This window comes from Pelodiscus sinensis, chromosome 4 (assembly GCF_049634645.1).
Source record: "Pelodiscus sinensis isolate JC-2024 chromosome 4, ASM4963464v1, whole genome shotgun sequence".
Taxonomy (NCBI): Eukaryota; Metazoa; Chordata; order Testudines; family Trionychidae; genus Pelodiscus; species Pelodiscus sinensis.
This window is the reverse complement of record NC_134714.1, coordinates 109,508,036-109,533,608: the sequence shown is the minus strand read 5'-3', so window position 1 is coordinate 109,533,608 and position 25,573 is coordinate 109,508,036. Positions and strand designations below refer to the sequence as shown.

At 41.3% G+C, this 25,573-nt stretch overlaps 1 protein-coding gene across 3 annotated transcripts; it reads right to left on the bottom strand.

Moving 5' to 3' along the window:
• Positions 1 to 4,544: 4,544 nt before the first annotated feature.
• Positions 4,545 to 10,156, bottom strand: CALCB (calcitonin related polypeptide beta). 3 transcript variants are annotated; one of them, XM_006126304.4, is made up of 5 exons: positions 10,041 to 10,156; positions 8,682 to 8,777; positions 8,314 to 8,445; positions 5,166 to 5,353; positions 4,545 to 4,790 (listed from the first exon to the last, which is right to left on the bottom strand). In XM_006126304.4, the coding sequence occupies exons 2-4, from the start codon at positions 8,765 to 8,767 to the stop codon at positions 5,191 to 5,193; spliced, it is 381 nt and encodes a 126-aa protein (XP_006126366.1). In that variant the 5' UTR covers positions 8,768 to 8,777; positions 10,041 to 10,156; the 3' UTR covers positions 4,545 to 4,790; positions 5,166 to 5,190. The 3 variants fall into 3 exon arrangements, with proteins under 3 accessions (XP_006126366.1, XP_006126367.1, XP_025042035.1); XM_006126305.4 differs by having other exon boundaries at positions 5,166 to 5,350; XM_025186250.2 differs by lacking the exons at positions 4,545 to 4,790; positions 5,166 to 5,353 and adding an exon at positions 6,916 to 7,471.
• Positions 10,157 to 25,573: the final 15,417 nt, after the last annotated feature.

The following is a 25,573-nucleotide window of genomic DNA, read 5'->3' as shown; positions in this document are numbered from 1 at the left end:
CTACAGTCAGGCCCGTCTTGCTGGAGGTAAATCACCTTCGGGGGACAGGCCTTGCTGAGTGGGGGGGTTAGAAAGGGGGACTGCCAGGCAAGGGCAAGAGGGAGTGGGGGATGGAGTGGCACTTGGAGGCCGCTCCTCAGCCACCCCTGCTCTGATGCAGGGGAGGGGGGTGTCCTGACAAGGGGAGGGTTGGGTTGGGAGGGGGGGAGGATTCCCCACCCCAAGCACTTAGGTAACTTGTCTAACTCCCTGATTTTTGTCTGTCTATTTGTCTTGTGCTGCAGGTCATGAGGGCCATCAATGCGAAGCTGCTGAAGAGGCTTGTCCGTCTCCGGGACCTGGACAACATCATTGCCGGGTTTGCCACCCTTGGATTCCCAAACTGCAGAGAAGCCCTCAATAGGACACACATCGCAATCCATGCACCGCCCCATCGAGCAGCCCAATTTATAAACCGGAAGGGCTACTATTCCATGGTGCTGCAGGCCCTGGTCGATCACTGGGGACACTTTATGGACATTTGTGTCAGGTGGTCGGGGCGGGCACGTGATGCCCGTCATAAGTGTGCGCAGGGGTATCTGGGTGTGCCCAGGAACATTTGTGCTAATGTCTCAAAAAAAAAGTGGCTTTGGGTTTTAATTTAATCACACGATACGCTCTTTAAGTTTTAAAGTATGGATTGTTGTATTATGCAATAAGCGCCAAAGATAGAAATGTACAGAGAGCCTGCATTTGCTCACAGCATGTCCTTTATGATTGAGTATTCAATAAATGTTTGCCTTTAAAAAAAATAAAAAATAAAATTCCCTGGGTGCACACCCTAATGAAATGTACTGCACATGCCTATGATGCCTGTATATTCCGGAACTCCTACCTGTACCACAGGTTGCAGGCAGGAACATTTTTCCCCCATTTTTCTTGCACTCGGGGACATGCAGATGCTGGTGTCCATAGTGGCCGACGCAGCCTACCCCCTGATGCCGTGGCTCATGAAGCCCTACACCGGCCACCTGGATGCAAGCAAGGAGCTTTTCAACATGCATCTTAGCCAGAAGAAAAGTAGGTTCCGTTGCCTCCTCACACGGCTGGAGATGGGCAAACGCAGCATCCCGTAGGTAGTGGCCGCATGTTGCGCTCTCCATAACCTGGTGGAGAGGAAAGGGGAGGCCTTCCTGCCAGGGAGGGGGACAGGTGCTGATGGCGAGGACAGGCCATTTCAGCAGCCCCGGACGGCTGCCATCCGCCATGCTGATGTCCAAACCCAAGGCGCCCTGAGGGAGAAATTCTCAGAAGGAGCCCACTGATTCTCCCCATGGCCTCCCCCACGGGGGGTTTGGCCTGACCCACCCCACCTGTCCCTCCACTACCCTCACCCTCTTCCCATAAAGAATACATACACAGCCTGTTTTCTTTATACACAGACATTAATTTTGTATTAGAAACACTATCTGTAAAGAAAATGGGCCGTTTAAAAAAGAATTCTCTGTGTACTGTTCTAATGTGTAAAGGTAAATCTTTCACTCAAAAAATAAAGATTTTGTTATATAACTGAAGTGACCTTTAACAGGGGTGGTAGGGGACTGAAAACCTGGAGGGGGAGGGGGGCTCAAGTAGGCCGCTGCTTCCCTGATCGCAGGGTCCTGCCACCTTCCTGTGTCCTGGAATCGCCACAGCCTTGGGTTCGGGTGGAGCGAGACCTAGTCCTGGCCTGGGCAGGAGGGGGGGGGGCAGCGGTTGGGCCTGTGAGGGCTTGGGAGAAGGAGGGGCTAGGGGGTGCGGAGGGGCTGGAGGAGCTGGGGGAAAGGGGACACAGGGGGGAAGGGGAGACTGGAGGAGCAGGGGGAGCAGGGACCTGGCATGCAGGAGGAGCGGTGCCTGTGACAGGAGCAGGCAAGTTGAAGACCTCCCTCATTGTGGCACAGATGGCAGTGCACTGCTGGACTAGGAAAACAGGAGGAGACAATCAATGTCTGTGTGCTCCCCTGCTGCTGCCGAGGGCATGCCGTGGCTGTCAGGGGTTCTCCTTTGGACAGGAGACTTGTGGGTGTTACACATGACACTGCGTGTGAGTTGGGCAGCAGCCTGAAAGCCTCACAGGGGCTGCACAGTGGCAATGGCGCTAGCTGGCCTCCCACACTGCCAACCCGCCCATGTGTGATGACCCCTCAAAGCACTCACCTGATGTTCCCTCCCCGATGTCCACGGACACCTGGGAGGCCTCTGGGGTCTGGATCTCTGCTGCCTCCTCTTCTTAATCCTCCTGGTGCAGCTCTCTCACCTCTCGTGCCTGGTCTTCCTCCCTCAGGAGTGGAGTCTGGGCTTTCCCACTGCCCAGGATCTGCTCCAACTCCTTGTAGTAAGGGCAGGTCTCGGGGGCTGCCCCGGAGAGGGAGCTCTGGTCCCGGGCCCTGGCATATCCCTGCCACAGCTCCTTTACCTTGGCCCTCACTTCTGCCATGGTGCGGGAGTGGTGCCCTTTGGTGGCCAGTCCCTGGGCCAGGTGCTCATAAATGTCCGCATTCCTGCGGCATGTTTGCAGGGCCTGCAGGGCTTCTTCCTGGGACCAGAGCTCCAGGAGGTTTTTGATTTCTGGCCCTGACCAGGCTGGTGCCCACCTTTTGGTACCCCTGGGTAGGTCCTCCTCTCTGTCCCGAGAAGGGCCAGGGGGACCTTGAGGCTGGGACATGGCTGTCATGGGTGCTCTGGCTAGTTGCCGGACAGCAAGGCCACTATGGGTGCCTGTGCCTTCAAGAGGTTGTGGCCAGGAACCACAGAGGTGCTGTACCTGTAAAGGCTAGACTGTCCACCAAGGCTTCTTCCTGGAGGCCTTTTTTGTTGACAGAACTGGCTCCCTGCTTCTACACACACCTTTAGTCAACAGATCTGTAGCGAGGAAAGACTCTGGCAGGAGGGAGGCAGGGGAAAAGGGTCTCCTTATTGCCTCCCTTCTGCAAGGGTCTTTGGCTGCTGCTAAAGTGTTTTCCTTGAAATGGGGGAAGGCTCTAGCTGCAAGGGAATAGTGGAATGTTTCACTGCTTAAAATAGCAGTGTAGATATGGGGCACTGCTTGGGCAAGTGGAAAGCCATGTAGGGTACACACCCATAGGCATCAAGTGCCTCTTTACTCTCCTAAGCAGTGCCTCACCACCTACACAGCTATTTATATCCACGTATATACTGTACACACTGCTATAACAAATGCACACCGTAGCTATACATAAAATATCTAGCCCATCCAGCATATTGAAAAGTCAGCAGCTTCCTTCTTTAGAAGAAAGGACCCACATTTGTTAAAGGGTGTTTTAAAACCACCCATGGATTTTTTCTAATTTCTCCTTGCTCCACTCTGTTCTTCAGTTCATCTAGCCCATACCCCTGAATAGACACATCTCAAGCACTGATTAATCAAATAAATTACTTCTTTGCAGTTCCTTCAGTCTGTAATGGCCTTCCTGAATCTCTGTCCTCATTTATTCTCTGATTTCAAACTCAGCTGAATTCATATCTTTTCTCCTTTGTCTATCCTCACATTATTTAACTCTGTAAACCATTTACAGAGAAATAGATAGCATGAAAGAGGCTATACACAACTATGTTGTCTTGCTCTATACATTATGAAGAATTGGGAATGTTTAGAAAAGAGAAGACTGAGAGGGGACATGATAGTGGTTTTCAAATATCTAAAAGGGTGTTACAAGGCAGAAGGAGAAAAATTGTTCTCCTTGGCCTCTGATGATAGGACAAGAAGCAATGGGCTTAAACTGCAGCAAGGGAAGTTTCGGTTGGACATTAGGAAAGACTTCCTAACTGTCAGGGTGGTTAAACACTGGAATAAATTGCTTAGGGAAGTTGTGGAATCTCTATCACTGGAGATATTCAAGAGCAGGTTAGACAGACACCTGTCAGGGATTATCTAGAAGGTGCTTGGTCCTGCCACGAGGGCAGGGGACTAGACTTGAGATCCCTTCCAGTTCTAGTGTTCTGTGATTGTTAGTTACTATCAGAGGGAATTTTAGGGGGGTTATTCTGTTTAATCATTTTGTAATAATTTTTGAGCTACTGCTCCATGAATTTGTAAAAAGGAAAATGTTTTCTTTATTCTGAACATGCCAACTTAAGTTCTCAAGAACCACATTAAAGTCTATAATTAGATAAGACATAGGAAGTACCATATGATAGCAGGCCAATCATCCTTCTAATCTGTTTTCAACTTTGGGCTAATGCCAGATGTTTCCAAAAAAACGTATGCAATAAACTAACAATAAAATTGTTTAAATGAAAAATCAGTTTCTCAATTCAAATGTATCTAAAATACTTTTTTAATCTTGCTTAAATTCACAAATGATACAATATTGAAGTGTTTTTAAACATACTGTACAATCATGTCAGTTCAATGTTTTACATCAAGGCACAGCACACCATATTTTACAGATATGCCTTGATAGGCAGCAATTTTGTGTAATCCCCGAGATTTGGCAGTATTGCCCAGATAAATAGCATGGGTCACATTTCACATATATGCTAGAAGATAGATAAATAAATAATAGATGCTATCACATTTTATTTGAAATAGAATTGCATATAAAAAGAATATACAATAATTTAACTGGAGTAATTAGATTCTTTTGTACTACACATAACAGAAGTGCTTTCATTTGTTTTTAACAAAACATTTTTAAATATTAGGAGGATGCAAAAAAAAGAGTCTTCTGTTTGGCTTTATTGATTTATGGAGAAGAGTTGCTTTCATTAGAAACAAAAGGGAGTTAACATTTCTATTTCATGGCAATCTGAAATAAAGAAAGAAATACAAAATTACCAAAATATTGACATTGAAATATTTATTTTGGTACAATGCATAGCTATCCACTGATAACAAACTATTTCTTGAACCAACTGGCTTTGTCTTATAAGGTGATCTGGCATTCATTACAACGGATTATTTAAACTTTTCATTTTACTTTGAAAAGAAAAAGAGTGGATGAACTATTTAAATTATGTATACCTAGATTTGTAACACACATTTGTATTCACTATTATGGTTTACTTCTAGGATCTAGAAAACAAATATATTATTCATCTAAACAGGAATTGTCAGTAAGATATTAATAATGATAACATTACCAAAGGATGTCTAGATTCTACATATATTGCAGTGTGTTTACCATATTCCACATGTCATCCAGATGTTTATATTTGAACATTTCTTCTTCGCCTGCCAAAAGCTTTAGATCCCACATTGGTAGGTACAAAGTTGTTCTTGCCAACTCCTCCTGACCTGCTGAGGAAGTCTGCTAGACGGTGGGTCACACAGGTTGCTGTGTTGCATGCCCTTTTCTGTGCTGTTACACTGCTTTTCAAAATAAAATAAAAATAAAAACACTTTAAAATCAATAAAATGTAGTTTTACCTGAAAAAATATATCTATAAAAATGCAATTGTAGAGTCCCATATTTATTGCATCTCAAGGATTTGTATATTGTACACTTAGTTTAAAAGTTAAAAATGTTTCTTTTTCTAGCTACAGACTCAACTCAGGTTGTGAAATTCAGACTAGGCTCTTTCTTTCTTATCCATGTCACCAATAGTTAAAGTTCTGTAGACAAAATATGCCCTCAACAATTGATCAACTCCATTCCCACCAACAGACTTAATAGACAACTGTTGATAATGCATAAGTAGTAAAATAATCTAGCTAGGCCTCACCTAGGTAGGTTCTGTAGTGCTGATGGAGTAACATAGCAAAAACTTAGAGTAAGAAGGTGCTACGTTTTAAAAATAATTTTCCAGTCATTTTTCTTCTTTCATATATCTGATTGCAGTATTTAAATAGCTTAGTTCTTTATTTAGGCATTCACAGAGCAGAGCAATAATCATTTTAGTGATCCTATTGACTTTAATGGGGCTATTCACTAGCTTAGCATTAAGCACATGCTTAGGTGTTTTGCTGGATTGGAACCTTAGAGAACATGCTTTTATAGTCTTTATTCAAGCTAATCTCCTACTGATATAAATGGAAATGTTGCCTGAGTTAGGACCATAGAAACAGTACCATAGAAGAATTTTGGAGGGATAGCCATGTTAATGTTTCAGCAAAAACAACGAGGCACCTAACAATGGGTTCCTGCCCATGAAAGCTTATGTCCCAATAAATGACTCCAGCTCATCTAATGAAATGGGTTTTGTCCACGAAAGCTTATTATACTATATATTTGTATTAGTCTCCAAGGTGCCACAGCACTACTACTTGTGTCCAAATACAATTGTTTTCTGAACAGTTCCCTTGTTGTAAATATATGCTCTACGGGTGGGGGGGGGGAGAGGAGAGAGTTAAAGATGTACAAAAGCAGCACTAAATCTAAAAATCATTGTATTCAATTAACAGAAAACAAGATTTTAAATGATTTACCCAGACATAAAAGGTCCCCCTTTTCAATCTTTTAATATATAAGTCTCTCACAGGTAATTTCTAAAACTACTATACATGGTAAAAAAAGAAACAGTGATCCATGTTAATACATCACTGTAAAGACTTTTCATGTAAACAATTTTAAGGAAAATGAAAAAGAAATATTAACATTCTTACCTGGATGAATTCAATGAGAAGAGATTACAATCTAGATTACATTTCTAGTGTTTTCACACTAATTAATATATGCATTTCTTGATGCTTAGCCATTTCAACAGTTCATACAAGTGACTAATTATATATGCATACATACATATAGAATGCGGTTAAAAGTGTTAGGGGTTCTTCCACTATATAAGAACATAGTACAACAGTTCAACTATTCTGGAATTAAATTATTATACAACTTTTGTTCTACTCTTCTTCATTTCTGAAAAGATTAGTAAAATTTTCCTGGCTTTGTCTAGCAAGCTTGCATTCCAACACAAATAAAACAATAGGCCTAATCCTCATAGAAAAATAGGTTTATTGAACAAGTGCATGAGCAGGCACGAAAGAAGAGTTTATCTGTACATGTAATAGCCAGAAATGAAAAGCTTTCTTTAGATTTTTTTAAATAGATGCCTAAGAAAATCATTTGAAATCTCAAGGCAATGCTGTTAATTATTTTTATTTGGTGTATACCGGTAGTTTTTTTTTCTAACTTGGTATGTGTGTAATGTTCTTTATCTTCCTAATTTTAAGTCCATCTCAGACATTCTCTGTCAAAAACAGGATCAAAATAACATAGCAAAATTAGCAATCAAGGTTAGATCCACATGCATCAAGTTAAAAAAAAAGGAGAAAGGTGGAAATAAGCATGTCTAGTTGTTTCCCAGGGATTCCCCATAGTTTGCATAGCGTTCATTTTCCAGGTCACTCAGCACATTCCTTTTCTTGCCAGGAGTTCCAGCCCCGACGTCAGTACGAGGGTAAGTTTGCAATTTGTGCAATTCTTGAGACAGTTTGCCCAGCACACAAGTACTCAGACTGGCACAGCGTTTGGAAATAGGTCTATCCAGGCTGCAAGGGGAAAAAACATGCCAAAAAAGTAATATAAATCATGCATACTCATGCATTACATACCTAGATAAAAATTATAATTAGGAGACGAAAAGAAAAGAAAAAGTCCCCTCAGACTCATGTCATGCAAAGGGGGAAGGATGCCATACACATAAAATCAGAGTAACAACAGAGGTTTATCATAAACAAAATGAATATTGTTTACTTATCAAGCAAATTGATTAGATTTTTTGGATGCTGGTTGTCAAAGAATAGGAGATTTATCTTCTAATGTCGTAGACATGCTGTTCAGTCTCTCATTCATTAACATGCTTTGCAATAGAAATTCATTGTGTTTAATGCAAATGTACTTGCATGCCTTGGCCCTGAGGGAAAGGGTGGCGCTGCGTGCACTATTAGGATGCCCCAGCTTCAGCCAATGGCCTTCCATGCCTCAGGACAGCATGCACTATCGTGACAGAGAATCCAGGAGCCATCGAATAGCCCTCAATACTACATCAGGAAAACATACCTCTTGCTGCCATATTTTAATACAACCCCCTCCATGAAGTTCAACTCACCCTCCAACGGCTTTTTTTTTTTAATTGTCTCTTGATTGCAAAAACAGATAAAAGCAAGTTAACTAAGTGGAAACCATCCTCCTGATACTGACACAGGAAAACATTTCTGCAGTACTATCCCCTCCCAAGTATTGTACAAGGTCATCTGCAGTCCCAAGGGAGAGGAAAATCTTAGCCTGCCTGAGTGTCTGCTGAGATGGCTCTTGTGGGAAATCAAATGCATACACAGGGTGATTCCGCTTCCCCAGGATCTGTGCATATCCTCAGAGCAGTAGCCCTTACCTGTTCCCCTCACTCGCCTGTTCCAGTTCTTCCGCTGTCATCTGAACAAATTCTTTTACCAATGCATTTAATAACCTTCGAGCTTCATAATCACTGAGCGTCACTCGATCTGTTATAGAGTCTAAGCCAGGTCTATGTGGAGACAAGCAAGACAGCATGAATACAGCTCAGTCCCCTGCACAGTAGATAAGTAATCTATTGCATGTTAAAATATGAGCTTGCCAAAAAGGTTAAATTTCCTCCTCCTACTTTCTCCTTTACTATAATCCACTTCTTATATGCCACCATGAAAGAAAACTAAATATCTCCATTCTGTTCAGATTCAATGCTCTGAAACTCATGAGTGTTCACAACTCTCTGGTTCTTACCTGAGTGGAGTTGCCTGGGAGCTATCCATCTGGCACATAACCAAGGCATAAACCGCAAGGAACGATGAAATCTTCAGCATAACCATAATGTCCTCTCTACAACAAAGAGTCACATCAAACAATGGCCATTTTCCAACCTCCTCAATCTTATCAGATCTACTAAAAATGCCATCTTTCTTTAGGCACACTTAGTAGTAAGCTGTTAATTTGCTTTGGTTTTTTTGCTTTAGTTTTTTTTAAAATAATATTCAGGATTTTTTATATGATCAAATGTAATAGTTGAAGTTTTTCAGAATTAGGATTTTGATCAAGATATAACTAAAATTGGATTTAAATTAATGCAGGTCTTTCTATAAGCTGATGGGAAACATGTCCCTTCTACCCAGTAGTTGAAGAACTACACTTAATTCCATACATTTAATGCCTCCAAGCTAACTGGACAAAATGCCATTTCAGGTACTATAAATGTTATTAAAAAAGTATCAAAACTAAATTATAGTCATGTTTAAAATATAAATATGACCAATACTTTTCTGTAGTCTCATTTTTGCAGAAGATTAATACATTTGAATTACTCTGTTTAATTTTAAATTCAAAAATAATTGAGCTTGTTTAGAAATCAGTACATTAAAGACTGCTTACTTCTTTATACAGTTTACACACTAATCTTCAAACTCAAATACAGATTAGATAAAATTATTAAAATGTTCCCTTTAAATTAATTTTAATAAAAATCCCAAAAATGTGACTGAAGATAAATCTCTCAAATGAACTCAAGTCAAGAGAGTAGAAAAATTAACATATATCTTGAAGAACTTCTGACACATAACTTTATTTAAACATCTTTAGACTAACTTCACTTTTCACTCATAAATTAAAACATCTATTACAACCTATAGCATATATTGTTAGCTAACATACGATGAAGGTTGTAATTTTCTTCCATTTTATAACAGATTTTACGAAAAGCTCAGAATGATTACAAAAGAAAAAAAGTTATGCAGCCCAGTAATGTAGAGACTAGTGTTGTTTCATATAAAAAGTATGATAATATTCCGTATCAATTGCTTTTAATTATTGCAATGGGATTGTGCATTTCTTTATCTTCGTATTTTAAATGTATTTTATTTTGAGAAAGTCAGCAACGCATACGCAATCTAGCAGATTCAAAACTATGCGTTCTCTGAACGCACCGAGAAAACAAATTAAAATAATGAAAAGCATCACAAGCTTTAACAGCATCAGCTAAAGACCTTCTTGAGCACACGTACAGCTTCAAACACGGCTGATTCTTTTTCTTAAATCTAGAGTTAAACCAAACTCTAGATTTAAGAAAAGAATACGAAAATGCGTGCTTACCTTGAAATGCAAAGCTTGTTCAGTAACAGCGAAACGTGGTGGAGGTTTCCTCAATATATGTTTCTAAATCGTGATGCTGTTCAATGCCCAAGTACCCTCCTTTTATATCTACCGCCAGGGTAAAAATGTGTAGGCGTTTGACCGGCACTAGCCAGCCAATCACAAGGTCTGTTAGCAAAATGCAGCCAATCCACAACTGGGCACGAAACCCACAGCTCTCGAATTACGTCATCCTCCGGTCACCGAGTATTCCATTCACAAAATTTGCTAGTCAGTTGGCTCCATGCGATAGGTTTATTTGCACTGAGGTCACCGAACCCCCCTCCTCCAGGAAAGAGGGTTCACATCAGACGATTAATGAAATCGTCTCGAGTCATTAATAATGTCCAGTCCACCTCCTTACCCCCTCAAAAAGTACCACATCTTTTTCATGAAAAATTCAAAGGATAGGTTATTTACTTATTAGAAGCGACATCTACTGCAAAAAATACCGCATTGCAGACAGAATAAAGGACCGTGAACAATAATCTTTAGTCTGCAAATGGGTAGCTACAGTAATGTAATTGCATACATGGAATACGGCAATTTAATATTTATTATTTACGAACATATTATAATAGTATAATTGTATGTTTCGCTACGAAGTAAAACATCAATGAACAAACTACTTCACTAGTCCCCTAATGAATGGGAATTTGTATGTTATTAAATAAGCTTAATTCTATCGATTACGAATATATTATCCGGAACAAATAAGTTTGTTATGCTTATCATATTAGAAAAGTTTCCCTTTGGTATCTTGAAGTCGATCCTTCAAAGCTTTACTCACTTGGGTAGTTCCTCTGACCTCAAAGGACTAAGTTTTCAGGTTCCAGCCTTTGATTGCCAAGTTAGGATAGTTTCCATAGTCCCTGGTATCTAGTGTACATTTGTATTTGGCCAAGTGTACGGGAGAGAAGGGGAAAATGTAAACTAACTTAAATTAAAAATCACACATTAATGGAAAGCACAGAGCCCACTGAAATTAATGCGAATCTTCGTTCTGATTTCAGTGTATGTTAAATCAGGCCTTCCTTCTATAATGAAGAAAAGTGACTCTCTGTCCACCACGAAGAACAATTTCCATTTTTCCTCTCTTCTACAAGTCTCCGCCATGAGGAAGTCTTCTTCACGCAGCATAGTTCGCATTCTTAACTTTGCAATGAAAACTAACTTGAGAGTTAAACCTCAAGCATCTTGTAAAATAATTATTCTCCGACCATTACATTCACTTTCCACCGGGTGTGAGATCAAGAATTGTATGTATCTCCGGAGTTACATGAAGAATAGCGCAACCTAGCGGAGTAGGCAGATTTGTGGGAAACTGCTCTGAAGAAAGATGCTGATTAAGACTGAGGAGACACGAGACTGCTTCCCTTCCTTACAGGGACTTCTATTCAAAGCTAATAGTTGCATGGTGACCATACACTCTTCTCTGGTTGTTCATTGAACAGGACTGGTTTAGATTGGGGTTTGGGATGCATTCTTTAGAGGACAGTTTTTACATGCATTGAATCGAACAGGATTCAGTGAAAATTTTACTTGCATTGTCTTCTGCGACACGCATTTCAGAGTCGTAGTTTATTTACTATACACCCAAGAGGAAATGTACCCGGAACTACTGGTTTACCGACGGTAGCACCTGATATTGAGAAGTAACGTACTAACCCATCTCTATTTCGCAGAAAGTGTACAAACAGTGGGACTGGCCCGACCACCTTCTCTCGCAGGGGAGGATTTCTAGCAGAAGTTGTAGCCTGCGTGATTGAGTCAGTTTTGCTACGACCCCTGGCTTTCCGGATTGCCATAATACCATTAGATTGGCAGCTCCCTTTGGGCAAGGTAGTTGGAGCAGCTGGACGTGCTCTCAGTGCGTCTCGCATCTGAGGCTCCCCCCCCCCCCCCCAGAGTTGAAGTGGTCACGTTCCCGCAGCTCCCCAGCTGCTTCCCTTTTCCTGGGCACTTCGAAAGCGAAGAGCTACATCTGCAGTGGAGAAGCCTCTGCCCGAGCCAAGCGGCTCAAGCTACAGGGTCAAATGAATCACACTGAAAGGGGCGCTTAGTCACTGTCTAATGGCTTTGTAGGAGTGTCTAGAGTTTGTACACCTGCTCCATGACAGGACGGTTGGATTTACTGTATGTTTGTAAAGCTGTTTTGCACACACGCACATTGACCCAAGCCCATCCCAAGGAAAAGAGCGGACAGCGATTAGTTTTTCCGGTGGAAAATTTCAATTAAGGTGTGTACTTTCTCGATGGGTCTTTTCTTCATTTCAGAAAAGCGGTAAGGGCGATAATGGGTTCTGCCAACCGCAACAAATAGGGATAAACCACTTTCTGTTTGCATCATCCCAATAAACATTGCGTTTCTTCTCCCGTGCGTTATGTTCCCATTGTGCTATGGAGACTACTCCTGTCGGTAAGTAGAACGTTTTCCTTTTACTTTGCTTACACAATGGGCGTCGGAGTTTCCAAGTACCAAAGTGCAGATACATTCTGCTAATAACACTCCCTCCCTCACAGGAGAGGGAATAGAGGGGCTCTTTAACAAGAACACGGCGTGGCACTCTGCAGCTCGCGGATCCCGGGTTCAAGATGGAACCCGAATGTCAGGCAAGCAAGTTGTTCCCTTCCCATTCATCTAAAAGAGAATAATTGGGAGGCGGCTGGAAGGGAGACCATTTGGCTGTGCGCTTTTGGCAGGAATCCGGGAATTGGTTCCTGTGTAACGGTGACACGGGGAGTCTGGAGGAGGGAGAGTAGTTACCGAGAAGTCTCCCTCTGGGAGCGCTGGAGAGGGAGACGAGAGTTGCATCAGGCTGATTGCTTCTCAGTGCTTAAAGCAGAAAAAGCCTTTTCATTGCACCCCGGAGACTTACCCTGAAAACCTTTTAAGCGTTTCAGTTTGTTTGTCGAGATGATACTCTGTAGACATATAATATGAAATGATCAGACATGGACATAATTACTAAGACAGAAGCCAAACTATCTCGCTCCTAACCCAGACAGCTTTGGACCTGAGAAATTCCAAAGGACCGCCCTGCTTCTGACATCGATCGAGAAAACCTATAGAAGGATTGCCGCGTCCTACCACCGCACTAAACCATCCTACCGTGTGTCCACAATATTAAAGCTTTCAAGAATGAGCTGAAAAACTAAGAGACTGTTCCTGCACAGAAATATTATTCCATATTTATTCGAAACGTCTCCATGTACTAAACAGATTTCTTTAGAGACATTAATTTCTATTTCATTATTTCCTCTTGTTTGAAACTACTGTGTACACGTGCTTAAAAACATCAGATGCGTGACTTTTATTTTAGGTTTAGTTAATATCTGGCAATGAGACTAACACTCCATTTCTGGTGAAATTGCATAAACGTTTTACAGACTATGGCTAACACTTTATATCGGGTAATTAGACTCCCTAATCCTCATTTCCGAGATTAGACAAGTATTTCAAGCATCTGCGCGCCGCACTTTTGAAAATCAGGCTATTCATTTATCTGCCTTCATCTGGGGTTAGGAGCCTAACTTTCTATAATCTGACTTGTACCCAAAGTATAATTACAGGGGTACATCCTGTTGTACTAAACATATTTATGTACCAATTGATAGAGTGTGAAGGAACAAGATAAATGCAAAATATGTGCAGATTTGTTAATTTTATTTTTAAGTCTAAAGTATAAAGATGCTCGATGACAGCGAAAACACGTTAAAAGGTGCACACAATTCTCTGGCTACCTATAAAAAGGCATTGATGATTTTTTAGTGCTCATTTTTGGTTTTCTATTACCAAACTTCACTTTAGGAATAACGGTTATGTAATGCACCCGTTTATAAACCGCACACTTTGTACGTGTTGACCTTATAACTGCATGATTGTAAATCAGCCTCAAGTGGCTTCCTCAGATGCCCAGGAATCCACGTCTTTCTAAACGCTAAAAAAATTTCACTGGGTTCAGGATTTTAATGGTCGTTACGGATTCAGAGAGGACTTCGATGTTTTATTTCACTTTCGAGTTTCCGAGTTCAACTGCAGTATGCAGTAAATGGCTTTATATAAATGCCCATTATTATTTCACTGTGAATTACCTTGGGTTTATATTTGTCCCGAGATTTCACTATATTTACATATAGAATTTCGACTTTGCCGTTTTTGATGCAAGTGTCCCAACACATTTAAGTTTTATTATTCTTGTTTGTTTACATGAAATATACTAATGCTTTACCAAGCCTGTGCTTGCACTCTACATGAATTAATTTCATGTACGGAAACTAATAGAAAATAATTAGCATACTTTCAAGAGTTACAGAAAATAGTGGACTGAAGATGAGCACTATTGCAAAGCTTTGCTGAAGATTTTCAGGGCTGCACAGGAGTGAAAGTCTTTGTGTTTTACACGAAGGCTCACTATCCTCCCTGGAACTGCTAGCCGTGTGCATTTAGATGGCTTTCATCTACAGAGAAACAGATCAACTTATTTGCAATTGAAATAACGGTTTAAAAGAAAATGTAGGACACTCAGAAACTTATCTGAGTGTGTGCCAGCACAGTGCCAGCACAGATCACTTTGCTAAAAGCCATAACGAATGTAAAGATCAATCGGCAGATATGTGGGTATTTTAACCTGAAAAGCAGAAATGTGACTTGCATTTTGGAATCCCTTGGGAACTTTTTAAATTGTTTATTTATTTGATTTTTGTTGTTGTTTATCTTTGAGATGCTTTTTCCTTCTACCAGATTAATGAAAGTTTCATTTTAAATAACCCATTCAGAATGCTTATTTTCATCAAGGCAATTACTAATGATTTATTGAAAGAATGAATTAAAGTGTTTTGCCTCTGTTATCTCTGTTTCTGGAAATCAAAGCAGACAGAGGATGAGGTAATATTTTTCATTGGACCAACTTCTTGTCTTTAAAGCAGTCTGTCATTATTTACAGTTAATTCTTTGCTTCACAATATTAATATCTGAAGAAACAGATAATGTAATGCTTTGTAGTTGTTTCAACATGGCATGCACAGTTATTCACATTAGAATAAAATACATTTGCTTAAAGGTATCCAACTTTCCACATAAATATTTACTCTCAAGATGGGGGCTTAATTGTAGCAACATTTAAAAGCTATACTCTGATTATTTTTTGTTAGAGACACACAGCAAAAGGGAAAAGCCTGTGTTTCTCCATAGCAGGACTTGCTCTGTCTAGGATAGGAGCAAGGACCTGCTTGAAATTGTTAATGTTAAAAGTTTTATCTGACACATTTTAAAACATAATTTTCTCTACTCTAAACATTTCCATTGTGTATTCTAATCTTGGTTAGCCCTGCTAAGTACCACCAGTTAAAATGATATTAAAAATAATGTTTATACAGTGTGTTTAGCATGGTGTTTGTTAACATGTGTTCTAACACACTGTAATTTTCCAACAGACAAGCCTGAGTGTAAACTGTACAAAGAAGCTGCACATGAAGGAAACACAAGGGGAAGGAATAGTCACTTGCAGCACAGAATGCCATAGACAAGCACAATAGACATGTGCAGAGATGATGGCAGGGAGGAGGGATAGCTCTGTGGTTTGAGCATTGGCCTGCTAAACCCAGTGCTGTGAATTCAGTTCTTGAGGGGGCCATTTAGGGATCTGGGGCAAATCTGTCAGGGATGGTACTTGGTCCTGCCATGAAGGCAGGGGACTGGACTTGATGACCTCTCAAGGTCCTGTCCAGCTCTATGAGATAGGTATCTGCATTTATCATACAGACCCAATAAGTTGAGAGGAATTGAATCTGCTCTCCATGCTTGGAATATGGGGGTTGCACAGGGTCTACTTGAGCTTTATGCAGATAGAATAAATTGTCACATGAGTGTGTGTTACAGTCCCTTTCTATAAAAGGAAGCCTATGGAACACAGGAATTACTAGATCAGAACCAGGATCTATTTAGTCCAGCATCCTGCCTCCAAGAGTGGTCAGCACCAGGTGCTTAAAAAAAAAAAAGATCAAGAAACTAGCAGCAGGGAGATGTGGGATAATCAGCATTCCAAGCAGGTCTAATCCTAATACCTAATGGATTGGCTTAAACTCTGAAAATGAGGTGTTATTTCTTAGCACTAACTAGAAATCTGTATGTTCTTATCCATATAACTGTCAAATCTTTTTTTGAGTACTGCTTGTCCAGTCCAGTTGAAGGACCACATTCAGAACAGTGTAAGTAGGCATCAATTCTATAAAAGTACCTACTTGCAACCAGATTTCAATTTGGCAATTAAATGAGTATCTTCCCAGCAAAATCTCTTGAAATTTCCTGAGCTACATAAGCACTGAAGCTGATCTCAATGTAGAAGTATTTTCTCTGTAACAGCCATGGAAAGCTGAATCGGGCATTCGTTAGCTACAGCTTGCTCAAGAGCTCAATCTGTGAGTTCAATAACCCAACTAACTTGGAGAGCTGTTGGTCTCTTGAGAATGCTTCAACAAATATGTGAGCAGGTTGGGTTCTTCCCAGATATTTACATTTTACTAGGCTAATATGTTAACACTGTTGAGAATAATATTTTTAAAATATAAACAACTTTCTGCCTTGTTCTTGGAATGGTGAAGAAAAGAATAAGGGTAAAAAAAGTGAAGATCTTTTTACCCGATTAATGGAGAATGCAATTTAATGTGTAGTTAATTCAAACATATTTATAGAATTCTGTAAAATTAATACAAGAGTTACAGAGATAAGGGGAGAGACCAGATAGGTTACACCAAATAAAGGGATACTGTTGGAGTATGGCTTCCCTATCTAGCCTATAACATTCTTTATGGTTGTTTTGGTCACCTAGAGAAAGGAATCCTGGGTAAAAAATATTTTAATAGTACCCATTAGTAGCTGTCAGATCTGCAGTGCCTGCATCAGCAATGTTTTCATCACAAACATATGCAAAACAGTTCGGCCCTCATTCTATAATTTTACAAAGCACTACAGCTTGGATTAGGATTCTATAGTGGAATCTCTTTTCATTCTCTCTATCCTGCACATTCTGTTTCTCAAACAGGAAAATCCAAATGCTTCTGGTCCTGTTACTAGCATTTCTGATAGGAACTTCCATTGATAAAATGGACAAAATGGATACAATTGATAAAATGGGACTTTACCCCCACAATCATTAACAGGTCGTGTCTGGTGACTCTAGGGCTGTGGTGGAGAACCGGCAGCCCACGGGTTACATATGGCTCCATCTCCACTTCTCCCCTTCCCTCCCAGAACTGGAATGCTATGAATTAGCTGATTGCAGCTGTTCAAAGTCTGGGGGGAGGAGCAAGGACAGAGCACAAATCAGGCATTTTGCATGCTCCAAAAGTGCTGGGAGGAGGGGGAGCAGGAAAGTGCAGGGATCTGGTGCCCTGGTGTGGGAGAGGTATATGGAGGGGCACACAGGAGGACCATGGAGCCTCAGGTGGAACCCTAGTGGACTGCAGGCTGCTGTGGCCCATTGAAGGAGGGCATGTGGCCCACCTCCATTCCTGGTTGCTCATCCCTGCTCTAGGGCTACATCTATACTACAGTAGAAAGTCAGCTGAAGCTATGCAACTCAAGCAATGTGAATAACATAATGTCAGGATGGCAGTCGGTTTCTAGCGGAGTGCCCCAAGGTTCGGTTCTAGGGCCGGTTTTGTTCAATATCGTTATTAATGATCTGGATGAGGGGATGGATTGCACCCTCAGCAAGTTTGCGGATAACACTAAGCTGGGGGGAAGAAGTAGATACACTTAAGGGCAGAGATAGGGTCCAGAGTGACTTAGACAAATTGGAGGATTGGGCCACTAGAAATCTGATGAGGTTCAACAAGGACAAGTGTAGAGTCCTGCACTTGGGACGGAAGAATCACAAGCATAGTTACAAGCTGGGGACCAACCAGTTAAGTAGTAGTTCTGCAGAAAGGACCTGGAGGTTACAGTGGATGAGAAGCTGGATATGAGTCAACAGTGTGCCCTTGTAGCCAAGAAGGCTAATGGCATATTAGGTTGCCATTAAGAGGAGCATTGCCAGCAGATCCAGAGATGTCATTATTCCCCTTTATTCGGCTCTGGTGAGACCACATCTGGAGTATTGTGTCCAGTTCTGGGCCCCCCACTACAAAAAGGATGTGGATGCATTGGAGAGGGTCCAGCAGAGGGCAACCAAAATGATTAAGGGGCTGGAGCATATGACTTATGAGGAGAGGCTGAGGGACTTGGGTCTGTTTAGTCTGCAGAAGCAAAGAGTGAGGGGGGATTTGATAGCAGCCTTCAACTTCCTGAAGGGAGGTTCCAAAGAGGATGGAGAGAGGCTGTTCTCAGTAGTGACAGATGGTAGAACAAGGAGCAATGGTCTCAAGTTGTGGTGGGAGAGGTCCAGGTTGGATATTAGGAAAAACTATTTCACTAGGAGGGTGGTGAAGCACTGGAATGGGTTACCTAGGGAAGTAGTGGAGTCTCCATCCCTAGAGGTGTTTAAGTCTCAGCTTGACAAAGCCCTGGCCGGGTTGATTTAGTTGGAATTGGTCCTACCTAGAGCAGGGGGCTGGACTTGATGACCTTCTGAGGTCTCTTCCAGTTCTATGATTCTATGATAGCTGGAGTTGATATACCTTAACTCAAGTTACTACAGGTACTATACTACAGTTGGGGTCAATGGGAGAAACAGGGTCAATAGGAAAAATGCGGTCAATGGGGGGGGGGGGTCAATGGGAGAAACACTCCCATTATTTCTCGTCCAGGGTACAGTAATAGGGTCAACAGGAGAGTTATCTGTGGTCTATTTGGGTGGTCTTCTCTAGATCCGCTAAATCAACAACTGGTGGATCGATCTCAGAGCATGGCTCCAGACTGTAAGGTAGATGTAGCTTTCAAGTAACTCAAATGGATTATATGGCAGGAGGATGATATAACTGACAATGAATATTAGGTACTTTTTATTGCACAATATATGGATTTACTATGACTTGTATGTCTCAGAAGACTGAGATATAATGAAATTGGCTCGATATTTGTTTATACATTGGTCAGGAAATTGGTTCATCTTTCCCTTAATATAACTTCTTCATGCCAAAGAAAATACACCTGCAGATTATTGAATGCTAATCTAAATTTAAGAAATAAGGTGTGTACATGCTTGCATGTGTATGAGTCATGTTAAGATATCGTTATACTTTGGATGTGCTTAAGCCGGAGTGTCGGAAAGAAACAGTAAGTGATTATATTCCATGGGTTCACACAGAGTCAGGTGTTGTGTAATGTGATCATCAAATATCCCTTAATAAATATTATTACAAAACAAATTAAAGGTTGAATATCTTTTGTACTTCAAAGCTAAATATAAAATAATCCTGATGTTAAAACAATCTAAATTAATGGGACACTTTTTAAATCCTTTGTCTGGGTTAATAATGTCACCATAAATTTATTAAATTGAAAAAAAAATTTAAATAAAATTTTATTTTCACTGCTTTGAATTCTTTTTCACAATGGGAAGAAGCTAGACAGTCTAATTTCAGTTTTCCATTCCAGCAGAAAGCTACAATAAATTTGTTGCAAGAATTAGAATGTTTTTGTTTATTTAAAAGACTGTTTACGCAGTTTATTTTTAACTTTAAAGGGTTCAACATTTGGAACCGTAATCCTAACCCTAAGGTAGTGGTCATAATAAGTATTGTCCTCACCTGATTTTTTTGCAACTCTCATTATATCTGCTGTTTTACTTAAATCCTCTTTGATGGAAACAAGTGAATCTCATTTTTCATTTAAAAAACAAGTTTCTATCTCTCTTGGTGGCAGAGGAAACTTGAAAATGTAACTCAAGTGTACCTAAAAGATAAAAAGCAACCAAAAAGATCCAAAAACTATTTTTTTTAAATCTTAATTTTTAAGCCAATCTCATAATTTTGGTTGCCTGCCTGATGATTTTTTAAAATTTAGGCTCGGCAATACCATGACTGAGAGAGTGCAATTTTTCAGCTTCTGAATAACAAGCTGGCAAGAGAAACTGAGACACTACTTTTTCCTGTTTAACATTTCTACAAAGTACCATAACTCTTGTAGGTTTAGCTAACCCGAAACTGTAATTTATAAACTGGTAATTGTTATGCTTTTATGGGTGTGTTAAGAAAGTATTATCTAACTCCCATAGATAAAATCTTGTGTTTGCCAGCAGATTTATTAAAATAATTTCTCATAAGTCATTGTGTTGAGTAATTAGCATGTGTATTTCATGCATAGTTTCCATGGGCAGCACCTGCCCTGGGCACCCAGCACATGCGTGGTGCCGGCCCTGAGCTCAGGGTATGTGGGCGGCCCCTGCCCCAGGCGCACGGCACATGCGTAGTGCCGGCCCAGGGCACGTGGGCAGCCCCTGCCCCAGACGTGCAGCACATGTGTGGTGCTGGCCCATGGCGTGTAGGCGGCCCCTACCCCTGGCGCGCGGCACATGCGCGGTGCCGGCCCTGGGCTCAGGGTGCGTGGGTGCCCCCCGCCCCTGGCGCGTGGCGCATGTGTGGCCCTACCCCCGGAAGCGTGGCACGTACGCGGCCCCACCCCCGGACACCCAGCACGTGAGCAGCCCCTGGGCGCCCGGCAGCCACGAAAGGTTGGGGACCACTGCTTTAGGGTGTGTCTACAATGCAGGGCTTTACTTGAGATAAGCTACGCAAATTGAGCTACATCATTTGCATATCTTATTTTGAAATAGTTTATTTCAAAATAGGGAGTGTCTACACAGCACTTATTTCAAAATAGAGCACTCTTCCTTTGACTTTCCTTACTCCTCGTACAAAGAGGGTTACAGGAGTCAGAGTAAGAAGTCCTCCAGCTTAACAGTATTTTGACATTATTTCGAGATAACTGCCAGCTGTGTGGATATGAACTAAGTCAGTGGTCCCCAACCTTTTCAGGTTGGCGGGCGCCAGGGGGCGTGGCCGTTCGCCCGCCGGGCGCCAGGGGGCGGGGACACTTGCCCGCCCGGGGGCGGCCCCCCCCAGCCGCATGCCCGGGGGCGGGGCCCCCCCATAGCCACGCGCCCGGGGCCGGGCCCCCCCCCCATAGCCATGCGCCCGGGGCCGGCACGCCGTAAGCGCCGCGGGGCCAAGGCCGGGGCTGGGGCCAGGGCACGCGCGGTGCCCCCGGGGGCGGTGCCAAGGCCGGAGCCGGAGCTGGCAAGGGCACGCGCGGCGCCCCCAGGGCCGGGACCGGCCATGCGCCCGGGGCTGGCACCTGCCAGCCCAGATTGCTCCGCGGGCGCATGTAAAGAGCCCGGCGGGCGCCTGTAAAGAGCCCGGCGGGCGCCATGGCGCCCGCGGGCACCGGGTTGGGGACCACGGGACTAAGTTATTTCAGAATAGCGCTAGTTATTTCAAAATAGTGTTGCAGTGTGGACGTACCCTTAGTAATTGGGTCATCTCATATGGGTTTAACTATTATTTTTGTATGGGCAACTTTCAAATATACTTATGCACTGTGGATCTTTCTTCGGTACTCAGTTATGCATTTCTTAATGACTCTGAGATGTTTAATCTTGGATGGTTCAGCATCTCCTTAAGATCAACATGACCAAAACTGATATCTTTGTTCTTCCTGAATCTTCTTCAACATTTCCATTCTCTATTTCAAATGGTAACACTATAGTCTTTCCTGTTACCAAGGCACATAACTGGATAAGAGTCAACTTCAGTTCCTTCCTTCCTTTCTCTTCTACATCTAGGAGGCCTGAATACAGTTACTTTTTCTTTGAAACTATATACAATGTACTCCTTCCTTTCTATTCAAATAACCAAATTGCTCTTCCATGCTCTAATCTCCTCCTCTTGTGTATTTTTATACTAAATTCATTACCATCTATCCCCTTCAATCTAATGCTGCCAAAGTGATCTATTAACTTTCCTTTTCTTTCTTGTCCAATACAAGGTCAATACAAATGATGCCCATCCAGCCATCTACTATATATTTGAGAGAGTTTGTCTGTTTGTTCAAGAACTCCTCCTAAACAATAAAAGCTAGGACCACCTAATTTGATATCCAGCTTCCTCTTATCATAACTTAAAGCAAGACAGCAGTTTGGTTCTGCCAGGAAAACGTGATGTGCCTGGAATGGGATTGCTTCTCATACAACCATACAAAAAGAGACAGAATCACCAGGCAAGTGATGGGTGCATATATACCCCACCCTGGACTGTCCCAGTTCTAAACCGCCTACAGCCCCCTGGCACTCTTTTGAGAGGCCATGGGGGCTGAAACTCCCCCCTCCCTCTTTGTGATATTTAAGGATGTGTGATGGCTACATTAAATTACCTCACTACTGGACTAATACACATAGGGAGAGGAAATGAGTCAGTTCTGAGATGATCGAAAAGGGTGGTGGTAATGAAATAATTAAGCGTGGGTGACTGATTCACTGGAACCATTTTAAGAATCATTGGTTCATTAAGTCTGGCATCCTGACCACTATAGTGGCCAAAACTTAATGCTTCAGAATGATAAAGTAAAAATGCACCTAGCCAATTTTACAAACGTTTTTGGAAAATATTCCATCATGAGTCTCTGAATGAAAGGTAAATCTACCGTTGAAAATATGATCGAACTCTGACAGCTTGATTGGTTGACAGGAGGGGAGAATATAATCTGACACATGGCTGTTTAAAGAAGAACTTTAGTTGGTGTACTGGAAAGTTCAAGATGAAGTAAAGATAATTTCATAGAGAAAAAAATAAAAGTGTAGATTCCTTAGTAATGGGGTACAGATTACAACAGAAGTAATTATATATTGATATGGGATAAGAGACTACATCTAGACTGCAGGCTTCTTGCATAAGAAGCTTTTTGCAGAAGAGATCCACACTGCATGGATGCTCTCTCGCAAGAAAGCTCTGATTGCTATTGACAGAATGACTACCAGGAGTACGTGTGATTCTTTCAATAGGGCTGTTTTTGCTCAAACAACCCCCCCCCCCCCCGTTTCCTGTCCACGCACACTTTGGCTTATTCCTCGTAGAAAGAGGAATAACTATTGCACAAAAACCCCTCTCTTCTTCTGATTTACTGTAAATTTACTTGTGTAAAAATATGCTTGCAGTGTGGATGCTCCATGAGTTTTTGTACAAAAACAGCTGTTTTTGTGCAAAAACTCTGCAGTATAGATGTAGCCAGAGAGAGAGAGAGAGAAATTGGCAACTAATTTAAGACCTCTAAATTGGAGCAAATTATAAGTCCATAGTTGGTAAAAGAATCACCAAATACTGTAGAGAAAATTCAGGGAAGTACTTGGGAACATTGGCACTGTGTGCTTTATGTTTAATTTTGTTCCAAGTTAAACTAAAGGAACTCTATGCATGGAGGTTCCACTACAAACTACCCTGGAATTTTCATATAGGGAAATAACCTGAATTCAATGTCGAGATAATGAATGGTGCTGCAGCACCTTACAGACTAACAAAAAATGTAGACTGTAACACGGCTACCCCTCTGAGACTCAATATTGGATATTGAGATAGCTGCAGAAGGTTCTTAACCAACAAAAGACAAGGCAGTTTATGTTTTTCACATAATTTAGCAGGGCAAATGAAAGGTTATGGTTTACTTTGTCCTGTTAAATCATATGAAAACTTCAAATCGACTTGTTTTCACCAGGATTTTTGTTCATGTTAGTTAACTTAAGTCAGATTAGACTTAACTCTAGTTAACAGGAGTTAAGAACATGCTTCTTTTCCCTAGTGAAAGCAAGATCTACGTGTACAGTTCTTTACGATATTTTTATGTTATTTTGATTTTATATTTACTTCTTGCCTCTGCTTTAATACTTGCCTCTGTTCGCTACCCCACAAAAATGAATTAAAAATAACCCTTCTGCATAAAGCAAATAGTTTGGTTCATAAAAAGTGGAAAATACGTGAACTATCTGGAAAGCTCAGCCAGCTGACTTCAGTGTTATTGAGCAACACTAGGAGTGTTGTTGCCTTTTTCAAAAATGCAGTGTAATTAAGGCTGGAGTGATTGTAGACAAATTAGACCTACAAAGAGAAAAAGGTTTCTTTTGTTCTGGTATGGTCTGGAATGCAGTTTCCTTGATCCTTTACTACCGTAGTAACTCATTTATTGGAAGAATCCCCCTAGCCTTACAACAGCATACTGATAATGCTCTTCAAATTTATACATATGCTATGCTAATTATAAATTTTCGAGATGGACTAAGATGATCACATAATCATATATTATAATTGTATGATTACTTACTGAAGAAAGATTACATCTTTTTAATACCTTTCTCACTTTTTGTAGCCTGCAAAAGCTATCAGCAGCACAGAAGATCAAAGTTTTTAAACTGAAATTATCATGCAATATTGGAAGTAGATGACATAACCCTAAGCAATAATCTTATCTCTCTCAAAGAAAATGCCAAATACAGTGTATCCAAATGTTTTGGGGGCACTCCCATTTTCTCTCAAACACTTCACTGTAACATCTTTGCAAAGGAATGTATACAGGAGTGCAATAGTGCTTTTATTAAACTATGGTTTGCAATCCACATTTCAAAGATGCAAGGGTGGAGTGGCCAGAGAAAGAGAGAAGATAGGTATGGAGTGGAAAGTAGAACAGAAATGGTACAGTGCATGGACCTAGCTATGTATGCTTTTATTTTAATAACCTCCCATCTCTAAATAAAATAGAAAGAGGTACAAAACTAAAATACTGAGTTTGTCAGTCAGCTCCTTCTTGCAATACACTTGCCCTTTTTCCCCTCAGTTCCCCAATCCAATTTAATCTCATTTCACTAGAAATATATTTTACCCTCTCAATGATGGGCAACTGTAGCATAATTTTGTGTCAGAGGACAGCAATTCAAACATCCAGTTTTCATTTTCTCTCACAGGAGCACATTTGGGCTGTAGCAAAATAAAACAAAAACTTTTCCAAGTTAAAGACCCCTTTGTTAATTAATTAATATTAAATGGCTTCCTGCCTCAAACATGTTAACATTTTACTCAGTATAGTAACCATTTTGCTTTGTAGATGAAAAAGCAAATCATTCTTCATACCCATCCCTCCAAATCAAAATCAGCACATATGGTAAACTATGCAAAAGTTTCTAGGTGATTTAGGTGCCTCGTTCTCATTGAAATTCAGTAGGATTTAAGTTCCTAAACCACTTAATGACTCTTGAAATATTTTCCTCTTTCCTGATTTTAAAACTTTTTCTCAGAAGGTCTTTCTGGGACACCATTTATGGAGTTACTGTCTGGTGCTGAAGGCTGGCAGGAAGTGCCATCTGACCTCAGCAGAGAATCCATCTATGGGAAACATTCCTAAACCATTGCATCTTAGCCTGCTCAGCCAACTTTGCAAGGAGACACATGGTGCAAAAAGCACTTGAAAGTCAATCCCCCGAAACCTCACCTGCAGCTTTCAAGCTGCCTCCCTGCCACTCAACCCACTCTCTTCCTAGTGAGCTGGGGTGCTGGAACAATGTTTGTAGTGGAGG

What these genes read in the sequence shown, in the direction of transcription:
- CALCB (XM_025186250.2), bottom strand. Translation starts at nt 8,767, where the DNA reads ATGGTTATGCTGAAGATTTCATCGTTCCTTGCGGTTTATGCCTTGGTT. An exon ending in TCCCAGGCAACTCCACTCAG is followed by an intron (nt 8,446 to 8,681) that starts GTAAGAACCAGA and finishes GTCTCCACATAG; the next exon opens with ACCTGGCTTAGACTCTATAA. An exon ending in CAGGCGAGTGAGGGGAACAG is followed by an intron (nt 7,472 to 8,313) that starts GTAAGGGCTACT and finishes TTCCCCTTGCAG; the next exon opens with CCTGGATAGACCTATTTCCA.